Source organism: Crocodylus siamensis, chromosome 2, assembly GCF_052110815.1.
Source record: "Crocodylus siamensis isolate JL-2025a chromosome 2, ASM5211081v1, whole genome shotgun sequence".
Lineage (NCBI taxonomy): Eukaryota > Metazoa > Chordata > Crocodylia > Crocodylidae > Crocodylus > Crocodylus siamensis.
Genome location: NC_143396.1, coordinates 25,416,111 through 25,438,318, shown reverse-complemented (window position 1 = coordinate 25,438,318; position 22,208 = coordinate 25,416,111). Strand labels below are relative to the sequence as shown.

The window sequence follows — 22,208 nt, the reverse complement described above, 5'->3', positions numbered from 1 at the left end:
GGCTGTGCAGTATCTCATTACTACTGCACAGTAGTAATGAGCTACTGCACAGTCAGCATCCCCAAAACAGCCATTTGTTGACACTACTGTGCAGTAACTCCAGTTGAGGGTGTTGAGGGAGCTAGCTGGGGTTACTGCAGGGCCCTTGGCATGGCTCTACGAGCGCTCGTGGTGCTCGGACCAGGTGCCAGATGACTGGAAAATAGCTAACGTGGTCCCCATCTTCAAAAAAGGGAAGAGGGAGGACCCAGACAACTATAGGCCCGTCAGTCTTACCTCTATCCTTGGGAAACTCTTTGAGAAGATCCTCAAGGAGCACATCTGTGATGGGCCAGCTTCAGGGATGATGCTCAAGGGCAACCAGCACGGTTTCATTAGGGGCAGGTCTTGTCAGACCAACCTGATTGCCTTTTATGATCAGGTCACAAAGGCAATGGGTGCAGGTGTCACCGTGGACGTAGTCTTTCTAGACTTCAGCCAAGGCCTTTGACACCGTCTCCCACCCCATCCTCATTCAAAAATTAGGCGACTGTGGCATTGATGCCTACACAGTCAGATGGATTGCAGATTGGCTGAAAGGTCGCACTCAGAGGGTGGTGGTGGACGGGTCATATTCGACCTGGGGGGAAGTCAGCAGCGGAGTCCCCCAGGGCTCGGTCCTGGGGCCTGCGCTGTTCAATTTCTTCATCAGCTATTTGGATGATGGGGTGAAATGCAACCTGTTTAAATTCGCTGATGATACCAAAATTTGGGGTGAGGTGAGCACGCTAGAAGCGGGGGGAAAGACTGCAACAAGACCTAGACAGGTTACAGGAGTGGGCTGACATAAACAAGATGCGTTTCAATACTGACAAGTGCAGGGTGCTGCACTTAGGCAGTAGAAACCAGCAGCACACTTATAGAATGGGAAACTCCCTTCTTGAGAGCATGGAGGCAGAAAGGGATCTTGGAGTCCTTATTGACTCCAAGATGAACATGGGCCGACAATGCGAGGTCACAGTTGGCAGGGCTAACCGCACCTTGTCATGCATCCACAGATGCATCTCAAGTAGAGCCAGGGAGGTGATCCTCTACCTCTATGCGACGCTGGTCAGGCCACAGCTGGAGTACTGCGTCCAGTTCTGTGCGCCACACTTCAGGAGGGATGTGGACAACATTGAAAGGGTCCAGAGGAGGGCCACCCGCGTGATCCGGGGACGACAGGGCAGACCCTACATTGAAAGACTGCGGGACCTAAACCTGTTCAGCCTTCACAAGAGAAGGCTGAGGGGGGACCTGGTGACTGTCTATAAACTCACTAGGGGGGACCAGAAGGGTTTAGGGGAGACGCTGTTTCCCCTAGTGCCCCCGGCATGACAAGGAACAATGGATAGTTTCATAGTTTCTAGGGTCGGAAGGGACCTGAGCAGATCATCTAGTCTGACCCCCTGCCATGGCAGGAAAGAGTACTGGGGTCAAATGACCCCAGCAAGATGTTCACCTGACCACCTCTTAAACACCCCCGAGGTAGGAGCCTGCACCACTTTTCTTTGAAGCTGGTTCCAGACCCTAGCCGCCCTGACTGTGAAGTAGCGCCTCCTGATATCTAACCTAAACCTACCCTCTGCCAGCTTGTGACCATTATTCCTGGTCACTCCTGGCGGTGCTCGGGGAAACAGTGACTTCCCCAATGCCTGCTGATCCCCCCTGACTAGTTTGTAACAGGACATTAGATCCCCCCTCAGCCTTCTCTTGTGGAGGCTGAACAGGTTCAGGTCCCGCAGCCTGTCCTCATAGGGCCTGCCCTGCTGTCCCCTGATCATATGAGTGGCCCTCCTCTGGACCCTCTCCATGCTGTCCACATCCCTCTTGAAGTGCGGTGCCCAGAACTGGACGCAGTACTCCAGCTGTGGCCTGACCAGTGCTGCATAGAGGGGGAGGATCACCTCCTTGGAGCTGCTCGAGATGCATCTGTGGATGCATGCCAGTGTGCGGTTGGCCTTCCTGACTGCATCCCCACACTGCCGACCCATGTTCATCTTGGAGTCAATGATGACCCCCAGATCCCTTTCCGCCTCCATGCTGACAAGAGGGGAGTTCCCCAACCTGTAGGTATGGTGCCGGTTGTTCCTCCCGAGGTGCATCACCTTGCACTTGTCTGTGCTGAAGCCCATCCTATTCTCATCCACCCACCCTTGTAACCTGTCTAGGTCTGATTGTAGCCTGTTGCATCCTTTCAATGTGCCCACGTCCCCCCACATCTTAGTGTCATCAGCAAATTTGAACAGGGTGCTTTTTACCCCCTCATCCAAATCGCTGATGAAGATGTTGAACAGTGCGGGCCCGAGGACCGAGCCCTGAGGAACCCCACTGCCCATGTCCTTCCAGGTTGAGAAGGACCCACGCACTACCACCCTCTGGGTGCGGCCCTCCAGCCAGTTGGCGACCCATTTGACTGTGTGGGTGTCTACACCACAGCCCCCCCAGTTTCTTTATGAGAACAGGGTGAGAGACAGTGTCAAAAGCCATCCGGAAGTCCAGGAAGATTATATCCACTGTTACCCCTGCGTCTAATGATCTGGTGATCTGATCGTAAAAGGCCACCAGGTTGGTCTGACAGGACCTGCTACTGATGAACCCATGTTGGTTGCCCCTAAGCATGCAGTCCCCTGCTGGCCCCTCCTGGATGTGTGCCAGCATAATTTTCTCGAACAGCTTGCCTAGGATCGAGGTGAGACTAACTGGCCTATAGTTTCCCGGGTTCTCCTTCCTGCCTTTTTTGAAGTTGGGGACCACGTTGGCCCTCTTCCAGTCCTCCGGTACCTCACCAGAGCACCACGAGCACTCGTAAAGTTGTGCCAGGGGACTTGCAATGACCTCGGCCAGTTCCTTTAGAACTCTAGGGTGGAGATCATCCGGGCCGGCTGACTTGAATACGTCCAACCCCTCTGGAAGCTTCCTAACTAAATCCTCGCTAACCCATGGCCCAGGTGTGCCTCCCATGGGGCCCGAGGGGGGCCCAGCAGGGAGGTGGCTGTTCTGGTCCCTGCTTAGGAAGACAGAGGCAAAGAAATCGTTAAACATGTTACAAGTTTAAACAGGATACAAGTTATTAGAGAGTAGATTTAGATTAGACATCCGCAAGAACTACTTCACAGTCAGGGCGGCTAGGAGCTGGAACCAACTTCCTAGGTCATTGGTGCTGGCTCCTACCCTGGGGGTCTTTAAGAAGAGGCTTGATGACTACCTGCCTGGACTCATTTGAGTCCAGTCTTTTTCTCCTGCCCGGGTGGGGGGTTGGACTTGAAGATCTACGAGGTCCCTTCCGACCCGACTCCTATGATTACTGCGCTGAAACAACTATACAGTCAGTGTCTTCTGTAAATGCGGCCCCTATGTCATTTTTACCCTGTAGCCCCTGTGGTGAGGGAAATGCTTTTCCTTGCCATGTGATGGAACACTGTGGGGTCCAGAAGTCTGTGCTATCTTATATATATGGTCTTACTAGTTCACATGACCTATCATTGTCTTATAGCATTTAATAGATTTTATAGCAACTTCTGTATTTCCAACTCCAAGCACTAAAAAAATTGGGATATATGATTCCCCAAAACAAGGGACTGATTTATATCATAAGATTTTAAAAGCATTATATCTTACTCTTTTGATTTCTAGCTTTTTAAAAAGTTCTAATGGTCATATTTTCAAACTTTTTCCTGCAGCTACAACGACTAGAATATTCTTCTTTTTATTATGGAAGTCAGTTGCCCACATGACTCCAGAGCTGGGGCATTAAACAAAAATTCCAAATGCCACAAAACTGCAGTAGTAGAATAGCCACCTGGATACCACTTAACTTGCACATCTTTTGTAGTGAATGTTGCCAAGGGAGTTATGAAGATCAGTCAAGTGTATTGTGCAAGTGAATGTCTTTTTTTCTTTTCCTGTTGAATTCAGTTCCTAGTCAGATGCTGTGTTAACATGTCTGGGGAAATGGGTGCTATTAGAACATTTACCTTCCAACGTTCCCATAAGATACATTTATTGATAAATTTGATGTGACAGTGTTTGATCATTTACCCTCAGTCCTCCACTCCTGCAACTCAGTCTGAGTACAGAAGATTTGTTAGGAATATCTGCAGGGTTTGCAGATAGAGGCTCAGGCTTCTGAGGACAGAACATTTACTCTTCTTCCTGCCTGCAGGCAGGTCTCTAATCCAGCCCATGGTTTAAATTAATAAATTGCATGCTCCTGTCTCTTCCCTCATGAGGATGAAATCCTGGCTCTATAAAATCAGTGGGTGTTTTACCATTAGTCTGGAGAAGACAAGACCGAGGGGGGATTTAATAGCAGCCTTCAACTACCTGAAGGGTGGTTCCAAACTGTTCTCAGTGGCTGCAGATGACAGAACAAGGAGCAATGGTCTCAAGTTGCAGCAAGGGGAGTTTAGGTTAGAGAGCAGGGAAAACTCTCTCAGTAGGAGGGTAGAAAAGCATTGAAACAGGTTACCCAGAGAGGTTGTGGACTCTCCATCCTTGGAAGTTTTTTAAGACTCAGCTCGACAAAGCTTTGGCTGGGATGATCTAGCTGGGGATGGTGCTGCTTTGAGCCGGGAGTTGGACAAGATGACCTCCTGAGGCCCCTTCCAACCCTAATTTTCCATGATTCTGTGATTTCATTCAGTGGAATCAGGATTTTACTCATGAGCTAAAGCCACTTGAATGTCCTTCAGTGTTTATCACCACTTAGGCATACCACTTTCTGTAGCCAACAGCACACAAAGGAGTCCTCTCCTCTGTCTGCCCAGCCCAAAAGAGCAGGTTGTCTGGGGACAGACAGCCCCTGGCACACATCCAGAATGAGTTTCAAACTCATATCTCTGGATCCACTCTTTAATAGCTTGGCCACTAGATTCCTGATATTCTGGATCCTTAAATAACTCCCATTGTCAAAACAGAGATTTCTAATCAGTGCACAGAGCTTATGGGGGGCCTACTGGAAAGCAGATCCACCCTTTCACTTTCCTCAAAGCATCACAGCAATGGGCTTCAGTTGTGTGGAGAACATGCAGTTTACCCTCTGCACTAGAAAGGAATTTCACCTGAAGCCTTTATGGCCTTTAAAAGAGGGGCTGTTCGGATACAGTTTCATGCGCAATGCTGGCACTCAATAACTGATGTATTCCAACAGAATATACTTCATACGCCCACATCTAATAAATTATTCTCATCCCTGGAAAACAGTTAAAAGTATTTTTTCTGTACCTTTTTGTTACTCTGCACAGTTTATGTTACATGAGAGACAACACAGTTTAGTGTCATATGTTATGTTTGCAGCTCTTCCTCAGACTTGCTGAGTGACCTTTGGCATGTCCTTTGCCCAACGAGATTTTAGGCTCTTCACTTCATGAATTTTCTTACTCTTCACTCTCCATCTAGCGCAACGCAGCCTGGAACCCAGTTTGGCCCACTAGTGACTAAACAGTATATTAATAAAAACCTAAAAAAAGCTGAATAACAACTCTGCAGTTAAGTGCCTCTGAATTGTGTCTGTTGAGTCATACTGCACAGTTGGCTGAGGTTTCATTTCAGAAACAATATAGGGTCACTGAAGAAACTCTATTCTGCCCAGTGAATTGGGCAAGCTTCTACACTGTGAATCATTAGAAACACAGTCAGCTCTATGCTAAGTCCTGTTACTGATGGTGGAAAAGAATTTGACAAAATAGCACTTTTCTTAGACCAGATATCCTGAAATGCTGCAGCAATGAATCAGATACTGGTAGTGCAGAGGCTGTGCAGGACACCCTAATCAATAAAAGCTTGTACCTATGCTGGAATAAACTGTCAGGCACAGGGACCATGCCTGCTGTCACATCCCTTTAGAGGACCTCCCATACTTATCCAGTTCTGTTGACTAGGTCAGAGCTACCACTTTCCCCTTTCTTTCCAAAGGGACCCTTGCAGGGAAGGCTATACTTGGAGGAGTGCAGAAATGGTTGTGACCAGACACTGTACAGGGGCAGGCTTCTGTCTCCCTCCCCATTAACTGGCCAGCCACAAACCTGTCTTTCTGCTGTGAGGTACCAGTCCCAAACAGTAAAAGAAAAGAAGCCAGTGTAACAGCTTGATAAAATGCATCCCAGTAACAGCATAAAGCCTATTGATCAAGATTAGTGCCTGTTTCAGAAATTGAATCAACAGCAGTAAATCTAACATTTCACTCCTTCCAAATCACCGTGTCTTGTCATTAGGACTCCCGCTGTAATGGTTATTCACAACATGAAAAAGTAGAGGGTATTTCATATCTCGGTGCTAACATACACAATTTGTGATTCTAACTGCCTAGCCCAGTGCTATGTTTTTTCCCCTGGGCAAAATTTTGAAACAGGTTCGTAATGAAGGGGCATTGTGTGTCACGGGCTGCAGAGCTGTACATGGCTGGAATACATTTCCCTGGGGAATAAAAACCCTTCCTCCAGATGAATCCAGAAATAGCAGGTTTTTGCACAATGTGCCAATTGAACAGAACTCAGTGGTAGTCAAAATTGTCCCCTTCTCCATCATATTTAGTTTGCAGTAGAGCTGCCTCTGCAATCCATGTGACTTCTCATTTCTTGAACTACCTACCCTATATTTTGAAAGTCTGTTTTCTTTGGCAGGCTCCCTTGGCTATACAGTGGCATTTTTTACAATAGTGGCCCTATTGCGTTGCATGTAGATAACTACTTTTCATGCTGGCCCTATTTACTGCAGTTTAATGGCATTGTAAAAATAGCATTATGTAAATGAAAAGTGCCCAGGCTTCCTCAAGGTCATAAACACAGATGAGTTATAACCTTACCTGATGTTTAAAATAACAATAAGAGAGAGAACCTAGTGTAGGATGGCTATTATTCCTGTTCAGAAAAACACTGCATAACATATAACAACACTGTATAAGTAACAGGGGGGTTATATATGTATCCAATACTCCACATATGCCTATACATGTTTTAGAGTATAAAATGTAGCTACCTTGGAAAAACATGTCCTTCCCTTAAACCTTTTTACACAGGTTTAATTTGGACAGCAATGTTAGACCCAGTATACTGGTAAAATGCTTGCATATAGTGTCCTGCCATTTAATTTTTCAAGCATGTGTATTTTGAAGAAAAACTGCTGTTCATTATTTTTTTTTTACATACTGCATTACCAATGACACTGAATTATCGTGCATCCTCTTCATGGTACAATTATCAATTGTTGTAAATTAAGCTGGGCATTTCAGGGTCCTTATTAGAAATGCAGTGCAGGGCTATCTTGAAATTAGAGATGGAAAGACCCATTTTATCCTCTGTCCCTGGTCCGACCAGAACAATTACGGTACTAATACTGTATGCTCTCCCTTTTCCCTCCCCAGGGCTAGAATTGGCCAGAAAGTTTTCCATACCTCGATCACTACCAGCCAAATTCTTTGGCTTTAGCTTCTCTCTGCCACAAGGGAAATAGAATAAAATATAGGAACTCTGGTGAATTGAACTGAATGAACTACTGTTATGCTTGTTTTTCTCCCATCTCCTTCTTCTTTTGCCTCCGCTCTATCGTCTATATCCATTTTTATTTCCCACTTCTACTCTTTGCCCGTATTTCCAATTGATTTTTCTTCCTTGTTTTCTTCCTCCTTTTTCTGCTTTTTTCTTTTTAGTCACCCTTCACAGCCCTCCCTCTTTTTTTCCTGATTTTCTCTGTTTCCCCTTCTCTCCCATCATCTGGTATCCAAGTCATCTTCCTTGCTTTACCCTCTGCCCTACCCATCTTTCCCTTCTTGGATCTTCTCTCTCTCTTTTGCTTTTCATCCATCTTATCCCTCATTTCCCATTTCAATGTCTAATCACACATCTCTCCCTTCCTGTCCATGCCAGGAAGCCCTCACCTGGCATCATAGCACCTCTCTAGCATCTTCCTATCAAGGGCTTCCTTTTCTTCTTCCCCCTGCTCTCAAATGTCTCTAATCTCCTTTCTCTTTCTCCTTTGGGCTGAATCTAATTGCTTCTGAATAAATCAATTGGCAGATTTCCTCTCTCATCGTATATAGATGCCTTGCTCCTTTGCTTCTGAATTTGGCATGAATAAAGGGTACGCATGCTAAACAGACTGCAGCATCAGCAGTGCTGGGCAGCCAAATGGGATGAGATGAAAAACCTGTATCTCCATGTGGTTTGACAGGCCAGAGAAGAGCTCACTGGCACATGGTGCTTACCAGAAAAGATGCAGAGGGAGGAACAAACTCTGAGCTGTTTGTTCTATGAATGTTTTAGATTCTTGCCAGGAGTCAGGGGTGGGTGTGTGCGTGCGTGCGTGCGTGCGTGTGTACGCAAAGGTGGGGAATGAGACATACCTGGCTCTAAGACCATCATGCAAATTCCTAGGCTACCATGCTTACTGCAGCAGCAAAAGCGATAACAGAATTGGCAGAATGCTTAATGCTGCTCCAGAAATTGGGCAGTGGGGAAGAGGTGGCCTTGTTAATTGCTGTTCCCCCTCTGCCAAATTTACAGACCTATGGGGAGCCCTGTAGGCTGGTTAATGTCACCCTGAGTGCTAGATTTAGCTGGCTCATGGGGTCAATCCACAATCAGATCTGGAGCATGAACGGTGCATTCTGCCAGATCTGGTGTTCAGGGCTGGATCTGACATGCTGGGTCATGCCCACTTGCTCACCCCATGCTGCTTCAGGTCCACAGATCAGCCCCAAGCTGCTCATCCAGCCCACGGGGGCTGGAAGGTTGAACACCATTGCACTAGCCCACAGTATTTCTGGTAGCTCACACCATCTCTTTGCAATTGCCAGTTTGTACAATTTTGTGAAGAAAAGGTTTGCAAGAAAAGAGTTTCATTCATCCCATTTCTTTTTCTTCTGTCACAGGTCTCCCATTAGAAAAGAAAACAACAACTTTTAGTGGGACACATCATTTAAGTGCATCGTTATTACAATGCAAGTATCTGTGACTGATATAATTTTACTTAGTCATGTAAGGGCAGAAATGTAAAAGTATTCAGGAACCTACTGACACACATGGGTACTTAGTGGGATTTTCAAAAGCTCCTAACTGCCACTGACTCCATGTCCATCATTAGGTGTCTAAATGCCTTAAAAAATCTGTCACTTCTAAATGAAAATCTTCCACGACTAGTTTTTATCTCTCAGTACATCTGTTTCTCCAGCAAGAGACAGATTTCATTCTCCCTCCTACTTCAGCAACATTAGGGAAACTGAGTAGGATTATATCATTTGCAGTGATCTGGGTCCCTAAAGTTTCTATACATCTTTCCATTGAATTATCTTTACATGCAGATTCCATCAAGTCCACCAGCTACTTAGAACATGTGATGGTTCCATATTACTATTATTTCCATCCAGTAGTTACTGCACAGTAATTTAGTACTTGTATAATCAAGTGCTAAATAAAATGTGCAATAACCAGAATTACTGCACAGCAGCAGCAGCACCAAACATCTTTTTAGTGATGCTGCTGCACAGTAGCCTAATAATAGCCTAATAATACTTACTGTGCAGTAGCATATTAGCAGTGTTTGTGCTGTGATGTGCTACTTCTCAGTATTATAAGGCTACTGCACAGTTAGTGTCTTGTGTAGATGCACCCAGTTTCCCTAGCTGGGAAGAAAAGCTGTCATTTACCATCTATGTTGGCCCTTGTTTGCAAACATTTTCTTATAAGTTACCTGAACAGCTTATCTAGATGCTATGTGCATATCAGTAGGAATTTGTGCATGCCTATGCAGAAGGAAAAATCCCACAGCTGCTCTATTTTTATATTTAAATCCTGTGGTCTTTCAGCAATAGACCTTGCCCATACTGGCTGCGTGACTGCATGTGTGTGCACACATGAACATTTTATAAATAACTGGAGACTAATTTTGTCTCAGATTATCTCATGCTAGTTTCACATCTGAAGAGTCCTCCCCAAATCTGGCTTTTGCAGGTTCCTACAGTTAGGATAAAAATTCATCTCCATGAGACAGTTTTCCTCTTCATCATTCTAGGTCATATACAGGCAAGCACCTGCACTGTGCAAGGGAGCAAAATGGAGGATGAATGGACAGGTTAGGGTTTGGGATGAATGGACCAGCCCCTTTCTCCTGGACTACCAACAGAAATTATAATACAGGTTGGGCTGCCTTATCTCTTCTGCACTGGAGTTCACTGTCGCTAGGGCAACACTTCCTCACACCAGACAGCGCCAGAACTACTTTCGTCCAGAGAAAAAGGAGCTGGCACAGCAGTCCAAACAAGTGCAAAGGTAGGAAGAGTCTCTCCACAGCTCTGACTGCAGATTTCATCATCAAATTGTAAACCATGCTCCCCACAGGTGCTCAGTAAGCATTTTATATTTCACCAAGCCATATTACCCAAACAATTATATTTTTGATTACTCCAGTTTTTAAAATCACATCAATTCATTCCCTATGGGTTATGTGAGGAGTGTATCTGTATGTATCTGTAACCTTCTAGGCCAGAGACATCAAACATACAGTCCAGGTCCAGCCCACAGAGCAGTTTCCTTTGGCCCACAGAACTCCTGGTGGACTTAGAAATTCAGGAGCAGGGTAAGCGGGAGGAAAGGCCTGCCCCAGAACTCAGGGCTATGGAGCCCCATCGGGCCTGGCTCCTGGCAGCAGGCAGAGAGTGAGAACTATGCTGACACAGTGCTACTTGCATGGCTGCTGTTTGCCACAATGTCAGGTTCAGCTCTGGCCTGTAAAGAGCCCTGCGGTCCAAATCTGGCTTTGCAGGCAGGTGAGTTTGACACCTCTGTTCTAGGCCATGGTAGGCTCAGGTGGATGCTGCCATCATGGCAAATGAAGAAGAAAGGAAAATATTCAGCCAAAGACTCTCCAAATACCTGTTCTTTGAAAATGAACATTTTCTAGGACAAAAAAAGGAGACAGTGGGTGTTTCTACACATGCATTAAATCCAGGAGCAGTTTACTCCCACTTCCTGTGGCCCTGCAATGAGCCCCTGCTGCCACTGGTGGAGTTCTAGGCTCCACCTGGGTGTTAGCCTAGGGGCTGGCAGGGAGCACTGGGCTGGAAAACAGTTGTCTCCAGGCCGGGGCTGAGACATTGCACCCTGCCCCCAGGGGGGCTACTTGCTGCTGGGGCAGGGACAATGTCCTCCTGTCCCAGCAGCAGGAAGCTCCTGGCCCCAGCTCCCCAATCAGAGGCAGGGGACTTGGAAATTGCTGCAGGGGAGGGGCAGGTCCCAGCCCCCTGCCTCAATCCACTGGCGGGGCAGCTAGCAGATAGCTAGATAGCCCCACCAGTGGTTCGGGGCACAGGGCTGGGACCTACCCCACCCCTGCAGCTCTTTTCAAGCCCTGTGCCTCTAACACCTGATCAGGCGACAGGGCTGGGATATGCCTCTGACCGGGACAGTTCCCAGCACCCATTCCACAATTGCAGAGCAGAGCCTGTGGAGCATTATCCCCACTCAGCTCCATGAGCATGGAGCTGGGTGGGGAACAGATTGGGGAGCTTGGGCGCTGTGACCACAAAGCTTGGGCTGGGAGATAAGGGACTCCCAGAGCTGGCCCTGTGACTGCAAAGCTGGCGCTGGGAAATAAGGATCTCCCAGCCCTGCCACTCCATGATCATGATGGTGAAACAGGGGCTGAGAGATAATGATGAAGCAGGGGCTGGGAGGTAAGGATTTTCCATCCCCAACTCTCCAATGGTGATCTCAGAGTAGGGGGCTTGGAGCTCCCTGCTGCCAGGGCAGGGGGACATAGTTCCCACAGATTTGCTTCTGGTCAGGCATCTACACAATTGCTAGTGCACAGTTAGTAATCACAAGTAAATTTGCTACTTGCATTTGCAGGTAGGAAATTTACTCACGATTAGTGAGGTTTCTTGTACAGTAAGCATGTGCACGTGTAGACACACATGCATATTGCGCAGTAAACTACACTACTGCATAGTAAAGCATCTCATGTAGACACACCCAGTCATTTGCAAATGACTTTCCCCTATGGTGGTATGTTCATTTCTGGGGAAGTCTGGAGACTGATTGACAGGAAGTGAAACAAAAAGCCTCTTGACTGGAAATCAAAGAGGATGCACTGCTTCAAACCTCAGGGGCATCAGAAGCAATGCTGGGAGACAAACACTGAAAAATAATTCAGAAGCTCTAGCATGCGTAGGATGGGGAATGAGAAACCAGGGAGCCTGACAAACTTCTTTAGAAATAAAAGTTAATATGATGAGTCAAACCTGTCACGTGGTGCTAAATAGTGTCAACCCACCCATTGTACATGACTGCTGTACAAAAATGTACACTTAAGTCTTTATCAAGGTAAGAGTAGGCTCATTTGATATTTGGCCCACTGGGACTAGCAAATTTTGCAGGATTAGAGTGGAGTCAAGAAGCTGACTGGATGATATAGTAGGAAGCTATGGCCAACAGCAAGGGCTCATGTCAAATGCAAGGGTCTCAGCATTTGTATATGACTTCATTTATCTACTTACAAGGTCCTTGTCAGAGTTGTATCCAAAGCCTTCCTTGAAGGTCTTCCCCTTAGCTTTAATTTTTATTTTATTTTATTTTTTGAAGTATTATGTATATAGTCATGGGTTTTACCTGACCTTCTCCTGTAATTCACAGATAAGATGCTCAATGGGTGTTAAGCTGAGGATTTTTGCAGCAGAATAGTAGAAATAACTTGAACATATTTTTCCTGCTTTGTTGGCAGTTGAAAGGCGTCATGAAGATCATTAGTTCATTTTTACATGCATTTGTACTCTGAAGTCTTTAAATAAAACAGCTATATAATAAAGTTTGCAAATTCCATCTAGTCACATTATCATGAAAATGTATATGATATGTGACACAGTTTAATAGTCAAGGAACCATAATAAGTGTTCAGTTAGTTGCATTATTTGTAAGATTCTCTCTTTACTCCTCTGACCACTGTTCTTGCCCAACTACATAATGATTAATGTGCCCTTCAGCAAATGAGATTGGCTCTGTCTGATTGTATTAGTTCCTGTTCATTGGAGTTACTGAGCATCAATCACGTTCTAATCAGAGCTTGTGTACATTGATTTTTATAAACAGCTTCAACCATAGGGTTTTATCATCATCCTGAATTAACTCCTTAATTGTGACAAAAACTAATTTAAAATAATAACGAGCATGTTTCTATTTTTAAATGCTGGCAAGTATGATTCTAATGTTTTACTTAAAATACCAATCTAGTTTTAGGGCACATAACAGGTTAAGAAAGCATCATGATTATGTTTTAAAGTATTTTTATTAATACAAATATCATACTATGGATGACATCATAGGCATTTGTTACCTTTTGCAGTTATTCTGTATTAAGATAAATACATTATTAAGAACCAGACCTTAATATTAAGAGCTGTATTTTTATTTTTTTAAAGATGGGAATTCTTCCTTTAAAAAAAAATTACTACACAACCAATTGAATTACACCTCATAAAAATTCCTTGTCTTGAACACAAAAATACTTGCCACTTCTCTGAGAATGATCAAGTCCCCCTGTGAAGAAGCATGAGTGCTAGTGTCACCTGCTCTGAAGATGAACATTAGTACTGATGCATTTCATTCTCATTCTGATTGGTAAAAGGAAATGTCCACATTTGAGAGACAAATAATAATATGCTCAACTAAAAATAAGTGCCTTTTACCAAATGTCTGGCCAAAAGTGGTACTCCTCAATTGCAGATCGAGTGGTAGCTTATCCATTTTAAAGAGAGGTGCATTGTGTTTAGTGATGGATTCAGTAATTGTGGAAGACTAACTATCCTCCCACATATAGGCAGTACAATAAATTAAACCTTTAAAAACGGAATGCTTCCACTTAATGAGGACCAGTTGATTTCACACTATGTTGATCTTTCTGATCTGTCAAGTGGGAATTAGATTAAAACCTTTACATTCATTTTAAACCCTGATACTGAACAATTCTTCTATTATTAACATGCAGTTATCCAGGAGCATGTGATACTTTGATGAGAAGGTTTTACTCAACTACTGAAGGGAATATCAGGTATCTACCAGCAACACATCTTGGAATTGGTTTTGAAAGTACTAAAAACCTCCTGAATCTTTAGGAAGATTTTAATATATCTGAGTAAGGTCCTTTTGCCTAAAGACTTATACACTCCCAGGTTCAGGTACGGATCAGAAGTGTCACTATTACTAAGACGTTCTCTTTTGGTATTTCCAGAAGGACTACAAGCCAGAATCACTATATATTTCCTGAAAGAGCCTGTGCTGAGCTCTCCATCCACGCTTTGACGGGTTTGAAGGGTTCAGAAAAGCATCCCAAAACCAGATGTCTATACCCCAGTGGCCAAACATGATAAATTCTTGCCCACCAGCATGAGTTTTCACTGGCACTGAGATTTTTCGGTGAGCTCTGACCCTGGAAAGCCTAATCCCTAATTGACACAACATACTGAGTCTGAGAAGGACTGCCCCCAGTATGGTGCCTTTATATCATTTTACTGGTCGACAGTCCTGACAACAGGAGAACTTACCCAGTGCTGAAGGGCAGCCAGTGGAAATTCCCATCATAATATTTTTAACTGGGGGTACAGCCTGTTAAAGGCATTGACTTTGCAGCCTCCCTTGTCTGATCATCAAAGCTAGACTGAATTAATCACTTTCACACTGAGAGGCTGGCATGACTCATTTTCTTGCTTTTACTTTCCAAGATTTTCTTGGAAATTCCATGAATTGCCCAGGTCAGTATATTTGTAGAACTGGGAAACACTTGCCTACTTACAGAGCTTAGGGAATGGATTGTCATTTAAAGAATAGCTGCCATCGATCAGAAAACTTAAGAAGAAGAGAATAGGAACTTAGCTAAAATGACTGTCGTACGTAAAAGCTGTATCCAAAAGAGCTATTATAGGTTATTTTAGATCAGATCAGAAATTCGTACTGAACGTATGATCCGATACACTAGAGTAACATGGGTGATGAAGCTCACGCATCACAGATGTCCCACTAACTGCCATTTATGACAATGGGAATTCTGTTCAAGGGATGGCAGGGTGCTTAGAAAAAGTAACCTGTCCTCAGATGTTATGACATAGACTGCGGTATAGATTATGTTAACTTGGTGAAAGTGCAGATCAACTTTTATAATGTGGAACTGAGTTATGGGTCCAATCTACTCTGTTAACCCAGTGTGAAGTTGAAGCCTCATGTGTTACACTGGTGCAAATGAGACAATTTTGTCCCCTTCATTATAGTTCCCAAAAAACATTCACATTTAATTAGAATAGTCCTTCACAAGTTGTGGGCAGTGGTCTACAAAGAACTGGCTGGTCACCTGCTTCTGGTTCTTTTCCCCTCCTCATTTCCAGTTGCTAAATTGGATTTGTGAAGAAGCCAGTTTAACTTGTCTGAGCATGCAATTGCTCTAGCAAATCCCACACTTCAATGGGATGTGCAAATCGTTTCTAGTAAATAATCTTTTTTATTCTTTCAACCCACTTCCTGCTTTTGGGAAAAATTGATGGAATTTTGATTTTTCTCAGCTGTGAGATAAGAAATAATAATTCATAAAGAACAAAGAGAACTAACGCTTAAACAACTAGTTTAGATTGTGGCTGAGGAGATGAAAGGTACAATACCACTAACATACAAACACCTTTAAAAACTAGATGCTCATGACCTGATATGCAAAACAGCCATATGGTTTACTGGTTATACCCCACTACATGGCAATTTCTCTGCTAAATTAAAATAGTAATTGGAGATAAGGATGGATTACCTGTCTGATCCATTCCACGCACATTCAAACTTGTCAAAGATGCAGTCATTTTCATAAAGGGAACACAGCTTGCTCCTAAGGTAATCATGGACCTGTTTTACAGAAAATGATAGAGCAGTTACTTAAAAAGCCCACACATTTGAAATGTCCCATTGTATTGCTTTAATGGGCTGGTAGCTTTTACAAAGGTGGTATCCTTCCATCTTTTAAAGTAAAGTTTGTACTTTCCCTAGTTCAATTTGAAGAATGCTGTAAAATTACCAGATTTTCTTGCATGCCAAACATCCCCAAATAAGACACACCTCTTGTTTTTGGAAAGCATAATATAGAAAAAAATATTTTTTCCACAGTCATTGCAGACTGTGAGACAGAGTAACTCCTCCTGGACTTACTCCGGGAAGTGTGGCATCCTAGGAGACAGTCTAGGTGAGGCAGCAGGAACTTCCCGGTGTCACAACAGAGAAACATGGCTAGGCCCCAGGTATAATACAAGTTCCCTGCAAGAGCAGTAGCAAAACCACTACTTCTTTACTGTAAATAGTTCTTTATACAAGTTCCTGTAAATCATAAAGTGCTGTTTCCACACCAAAAGCCCCATCAATATACTACAGACACATGCAGCAGCTCACTTGCCCTGAGACAGCTTAATTGCTCATTCAGGCACAAGGTACGATGCTCAGCCAACAGCTATGGCTGTCAGGGGGTTAACACAGGACTCCTCCCCTTCTACATGCTGGGATGAGAAACAATGGCAGCCATCTTGACAGCCATTAGCATGTCTTCATGCTTTTATTCCAGTGAAGAAAAATCAGACATGCGCCCCCAATTAGGAGGGCTGATTGTGGGGGGGGGGTACACATAGTATGCAATTATATAAGGCAACGTAGCCAGAAACCTCATCCTAGAGCATGCCTTCCTACCCCTGCTCTAGATCACCCCTTTCAAACATGCTTTGTTCCTGTCCATTTTTTAAACTGTAGCCCAATTTCAAAAGAGATTGGGTAGCTGATATGACATACGTGATGATCAGTGTTTAAATTAATCTAAATTATCTAATTTAAACAGTAACTGTATAAAAATCTAAGATCTATATGGACTTCTATTTAATTATAGTAAAAGGCTTTGAGAGAGATACCTGCCCCACTTATAAAAGGTATAATATATGCCAGTGCTGGCAATGACAGGTCAGAAGCAAAGTGCAGGAAGATGTATGGAGTTGCTAATTTTCATAGGCTGGTGCTCAAAACACTATCTTGGTTCATGGCTATTTCATATCAATGATAAAATCTGAGATTTGAAAACAAAAACCAACAACTTAGGTTGCGTACTCGGGAAAAATCTCATTTTAGGTTGCATATTGGAAGTGGGTGAGAGTTACAGTAAAATAATGTATATGAAGGACACTATCATTCCTCTACTGAATTGGATTCCTTAAAGTCAATCTCATTTGTTTCACGCCACAATAAAATAATGAGCCTGGGAATTCTTGTCTATACGAGATCTAGTAATCCATTTCACATTCCTTGTTTTCTAGTGGCTGTTACAGCATGTTTGATCACTAGCCAGGACCTGAAAAACAACTACTTCAGATACTAACGTTGCATGGATGACCTCTGAGGAGCCCATATTATTTTTTATCAGCACCATATGAATACAACTGCCTGGGGATCAAAGTTAGTACTGGCATAAGGAGGTATCACTTCCTTTGAAGTCCATGGAAGCTGCACCTGTGTATTCAAGAGCTGAATGTGGCTCTCTTGACTGTGGCCCGCTCAGTATCCTCTGCTGGCTTAGGTCTTGGAATTCCCTTCAACATGGTAATTTATTCTGCTCTGTCTGTTTACTTCATTGAAGTTTTAGTTCATATAAAAGTCTCTGCAACATCTGCAATGTCTACGGCACCAAATAAATCTGTAAATTAACTTAAAATTTGTTATGGACTATACATTTCCGTCATGAATCATTGTTTCAAAATTTGATAAATGAGCCTCCTAGGCTATATATCAGCAAACAGATCTTGTCAGCTGAACACACTACTTACTTAACGGCTAATAAGCAAATGGGAGACGTGGGTAAACTGATTCTTAGTTAACTGTATTTACCGCATGGTGCATGTGTCAATGTGCATACTTCACATACCCTCCCTCCCATGAGATGTTTCTGCCTTCCTAGCATTCATAACTACAGTTCCTCTACAGGAACTGGAGGTGGTCCTTAAATGTTTCTCATATCTGGGGTGATTTAGCCATACCTATATTTGTTACTACCTATTATTTATGTTAAGATATTTTATTAGAGAATAAGGGTCTTTTGACATTACTGTGCTAAAGAGCACTTGTCTAGATGAAAAAGGAGAAAAGTGAGAGGATGAAGCAAAAATAAAATGACTATTTTTGCATAGTAATAAGGAGTTAAAATTCACTGGGCACATCTACACGAGACATGTTACTGTGCATTAACTTAATTTACTGTGCAGTATGGGTGAGTGTCTACATATGAGCACCCTTACTGTGCAATAAGTTCCCTTAATCATGCTTAAATTTGCTACATGCAAGTGCAAGTAGCAAACTTCAGTGTGATTAGGTCATGCACAGTAACGCACATGTAGATGCAATCCAGCACTACGTTTGCTGCTGAGTCTGCCCAGCCACTATGGGAGCTGGCCTGAGGCTAGCCCCAGGGCTTCTGGCTGGGAGCTTCTCCTGCTCCAGGGTTGGACTGTCTCACTGGCAGCCCCTGTCTGCAAGCTATAAAAGCCAGCCGCCATTTTCTACCCTGGGGCGCACACCACAGGAGCCTGAGGGCACTGCAGGTCCTGTGTGTCTCCCTGGGCAGGCCACAGCACTGCTGTGCCTGCCTCACACTACTTCAGTGCTGCTGCTCAGCCTGTGGCTGCTTCCTGATGAACTTTTGACTGCTGGCCGGGGGGCTTTTGGCTGCTGAACCTGTGGCTGCTGGCAGCAGCTTGCTGCAATCTCTGGGCAGGTCTGCCAGCCCCCAGGGTCACCTGTAGGCAGCTGAGTGCAGCACAGCCAGCACCACCAACAGCCTGTTCTGTGACTGCAGGTGCAATGGTGCATAGCCTCAGCCACACGTCTCCCAGTCCTGTGCTGTGCCCTTGCGCTGGGCGATGCTGGCAGCTACCCAGGGCCAGCACCTCAGGGACAGCTGCATGGGGGCCCAGACAGCCAGTGGGGTGGGGCCCAGGTGGGTGGTGGTCACATGAGAAACATGTCCTCACCATCCAGGTCTATTCCCACCTGTGTATGCATGCCTGTGCTGTCCACCCAGGGCCCCAACTGGAGCCTGGAGGAGATTGGTGACTTCAGGGCACTCTGGGGCAACATGGAGATCCAGAGACAGTTTGAGTGATGTGGGCGCTTGAATGCCAACATTTATGAAGCCCTGCTGGGCAGGATATGGGAGCGCAGGCACTCCTGGTCGGCGCAGCAGTGCCGCATCAAGGTCAAGGCCTTGTAGGCACAATGGGTGCCCATGAATGACCACAATTATCAGTCTGGTCATGCCAAAATTACCATGCCCTTTATGCAGCAGCTCACCCAGATTTTGGGACTCTGGGACCCAGGCCACAACCCTGAGGTTTTTACCAGCAGGGAAAGCCTGCCCAAGCCTCCACCCTGCCCTGACCCCTCCAGTGACATGTCACCAGACGAGGGGCCCTTGGGTGCTCAGCACCCCACCCAGCTCCCCAGTTGCTCAATCCATTAGCAGCATGGGGAGCTCTGGCCAGCAGCTGCCTCGGCAGGTGGGTAGCCCCAGACCCCACCACAAGGAATGGCCAGCCATGTCACCACCAGCCATCAGCAGCACCATAGATTTCATAGACACTGGGGCTGGAAAGGACCTCATGAGATCATTAGGTCCAGCCCCCTGCCCAAAAGGCAGGAAGTCAGCTGGGGTCAGATAACCCCAGAAAGTTAATCATCCAAATGCTTCTTGAATGTGTCCAGAGTAGTTACTTGCACCACTTCTGGGAAGAGTCTATTCCAGACTCTGGAGACTTGGATGGTAAAGAAGTTACCAGTCCCAGACACATGGTAAGCCCCGCGCTGGGGGGAAGGCGCTGGCCACCTGCCCCCAGGCTCTGCCCCCTTAGCAGTCCCACCCTATGGCACCCCACTCCAGACACAAAAACATGGACTTTTGTCTTGTAAATAGTTTTGAAACTGGGAAGAGGGATTTTATTGTTGGTGGGTGGGAAGGGTGATGGAGGGGCTTTGTCTGTTGGGGAAGGAGCGGGGAAGGGGCTCTGTTGGTTGAGGGGGGAGGGGCGGGGTGTGTATTGTGAGGGTAATACAGATTTATTGTTTAAACATGTGCCTGGCATGAGAGTGGTGCTGGGGATAAGCTGGGGGTAGGGGGCCTGTGGGCAACTGGGTAGGTGGGCTTGAGTGGTCTGCATGAGCCTCCTACACCCAGTGCCCTGGGCCCCGCTGGTGGGTGCACGGCTTGCACATCTCCTCTGCCCAGGCCTCACAGATATTCTGTAGCACACAAACTGTGATGATTGTCCAGGCAAGGTTGTTCTCAGCCACTTCAAGGCAGGAAGTGAGGGACAGCCAGCGGCCTTTGAGTTAGCTGAAGCCACACTCAGCGAGGGCATGGGTTCACCCCAGGCACCAACTGAAGTGGGCCTGACACAGATTCAGGTGGCCAGAGCAGGAGCGGGTACACTGGGTCCCTGATGAGCAGGCGTGGGATGACGACAGTGTCCAGCTGCAGGTCCTCCACTGCCATGGGCCAGGTGACAATGAGTACAGCAGGCCAGCAGGATGAGTGAGGGGGCTAGCAGGATCAAAGGACCCTGTTCCTCACTGCCAGGAGCTGGGGCAGCCATAGTGCAGAGACGCAGAGGGGACGCAAACACAGCTGCCATGTGCTGCCTCTGCACATGCCATGCTGCTCCTCTTAATCTTGGAAAGGAAAAGCAAGAAAATGTGCACAGGGCGGAGCTGTGTTTTTAAGATGGTTACCAAGTGTGGGCAGCTGGATCTGGCTTCAAATATAGCTGCCAAGCGTTGGCAGCTGCAGGAGGAGGCTGGAGCTCCCTCTGGTGGTGACAGGGTCACATGGCCTTTGAGAGGACTCCGTCCATATTGTGTTTCTTCTACTTTATCTTCTACTTCTTTTTCTACTTAGGCTTGTTTTTACATTCATTACTCCTTTTGATTTTTTGAAGCTCTCAACTCCTTCTTTTTACAGCCCTGCTTCCTTGTCTACAGGCATTCATTCATTTATTAGTGTCTGCATTTATTTGCTGCATTTCAGTTTTGAATTTTGCTTTCACTCTTGCCCACAGTGAAGCCTCCAGGGTGATTATGAAAGTTAACTCTGATGAAATTTGAACTTCTGGCTTGTTTTCATGGTCACCTCCTGTTCACAAGAGTGACAGGTTTGGGACTGTGCTAGGTAATCAGACTAGCATTCACTGGTATCAGGGAATTGAACAATATAGTACAGGCAACCATGCACCAGCATTACAGAGCATCTTGCTAGGACTTGCTTCTACAAAGGGAGCAGAGTGCGGAGCAGGCTTGGTGCGGAGTCCAGCCAATGACCTTATTCATCCCTGTTTCAGTCAACAGACCTGTTGTGGAGGGAAGCATACACTAATGGCAGAGGGTTGCCTCTTAAGAGTTTTGGGAGTCTCCGCATCAGCCTACAAGGGAGTTGGTAGCTCAGTAAAATATTATTAGAGGGTAAAATGGAGGTAATTTAGAAAACTATTTTTAGGGAATACTCTGTAATTAGTGTAGCAAACACACTCTCCCTCCCCTCCAACAGACTTAGCACAAACCATAAAAGCCCTGCCATTTATACACTTAGGCTTTTTATTATTATTGATCCAGTGTAAGTGGATGGAGCTTGATGAATTCTTGAGATAAAGATGCAAGCCCACGCTATATTGAATAATGCTAAAATTAGATTAGATTTTTATTATCCATATATGAAAACATTTTCTAGTTTCCATAGAAGCTGCCACCAGCAATTTCCTTTATAAGATCACATTACTCTGTTAACGCTTTACCAGAATCATCCAAGCATTCTGCTCAGGGTCAACACAATCATATGAATACGGGGGTTCAATTAAAAGATGCTTGAAGCCCCTTCCAACTCCCTGAGTATGTGAGGGCAGCTACTGTTTTGGGGCAAATAGTCAGGAATTGTGAAGATAAATGACACATTAATCTCAATCTCTGTCCTACAGGCCTGGTCCACCTTCGGTAAGTCTAACTCTAGCTACAAATGTTGTTAGACTTACCCAAGATGGACTTGATTGGTTTTTCTATCGTGGCATAATATCACCACAATGAAGATCCAGTAGATTTTTTTTTGCTTGAGAAGCATCATAGTTATTGGAATATTTGTTTCTCAGACTCTGCCAATAGAAATAA

General features: G+C 45.1%; 1 protein-coding gene across 9 annotated transcripts in view; it reads right to left on the bottom strand.

The window, feature by feature from the left end:
- The window catches only part of PPP2R2C (protein phosphatase 2 regulatory subunit Bgamma), a 348,432-nt gene that overhangs the window by 21,883 nt on the left and 304,341 nt on the right, over window positions 1-22,208 (bottom strand). For all 9 annotated transcript variants that reach the window (XM_090035561.1, XM_090035552.1, XM_090035556.1 and 6 more), the window contains one exon: window positions 15,793-15,884. In XM_090035561.1, coding sequence (XP_089891687.1) covers window positions 15,793-15,884 — 92 coding nt within the window. The remainder of the gene's footprint in view (window positions 1-15,792; window positions 15,885-22,208) is intronic.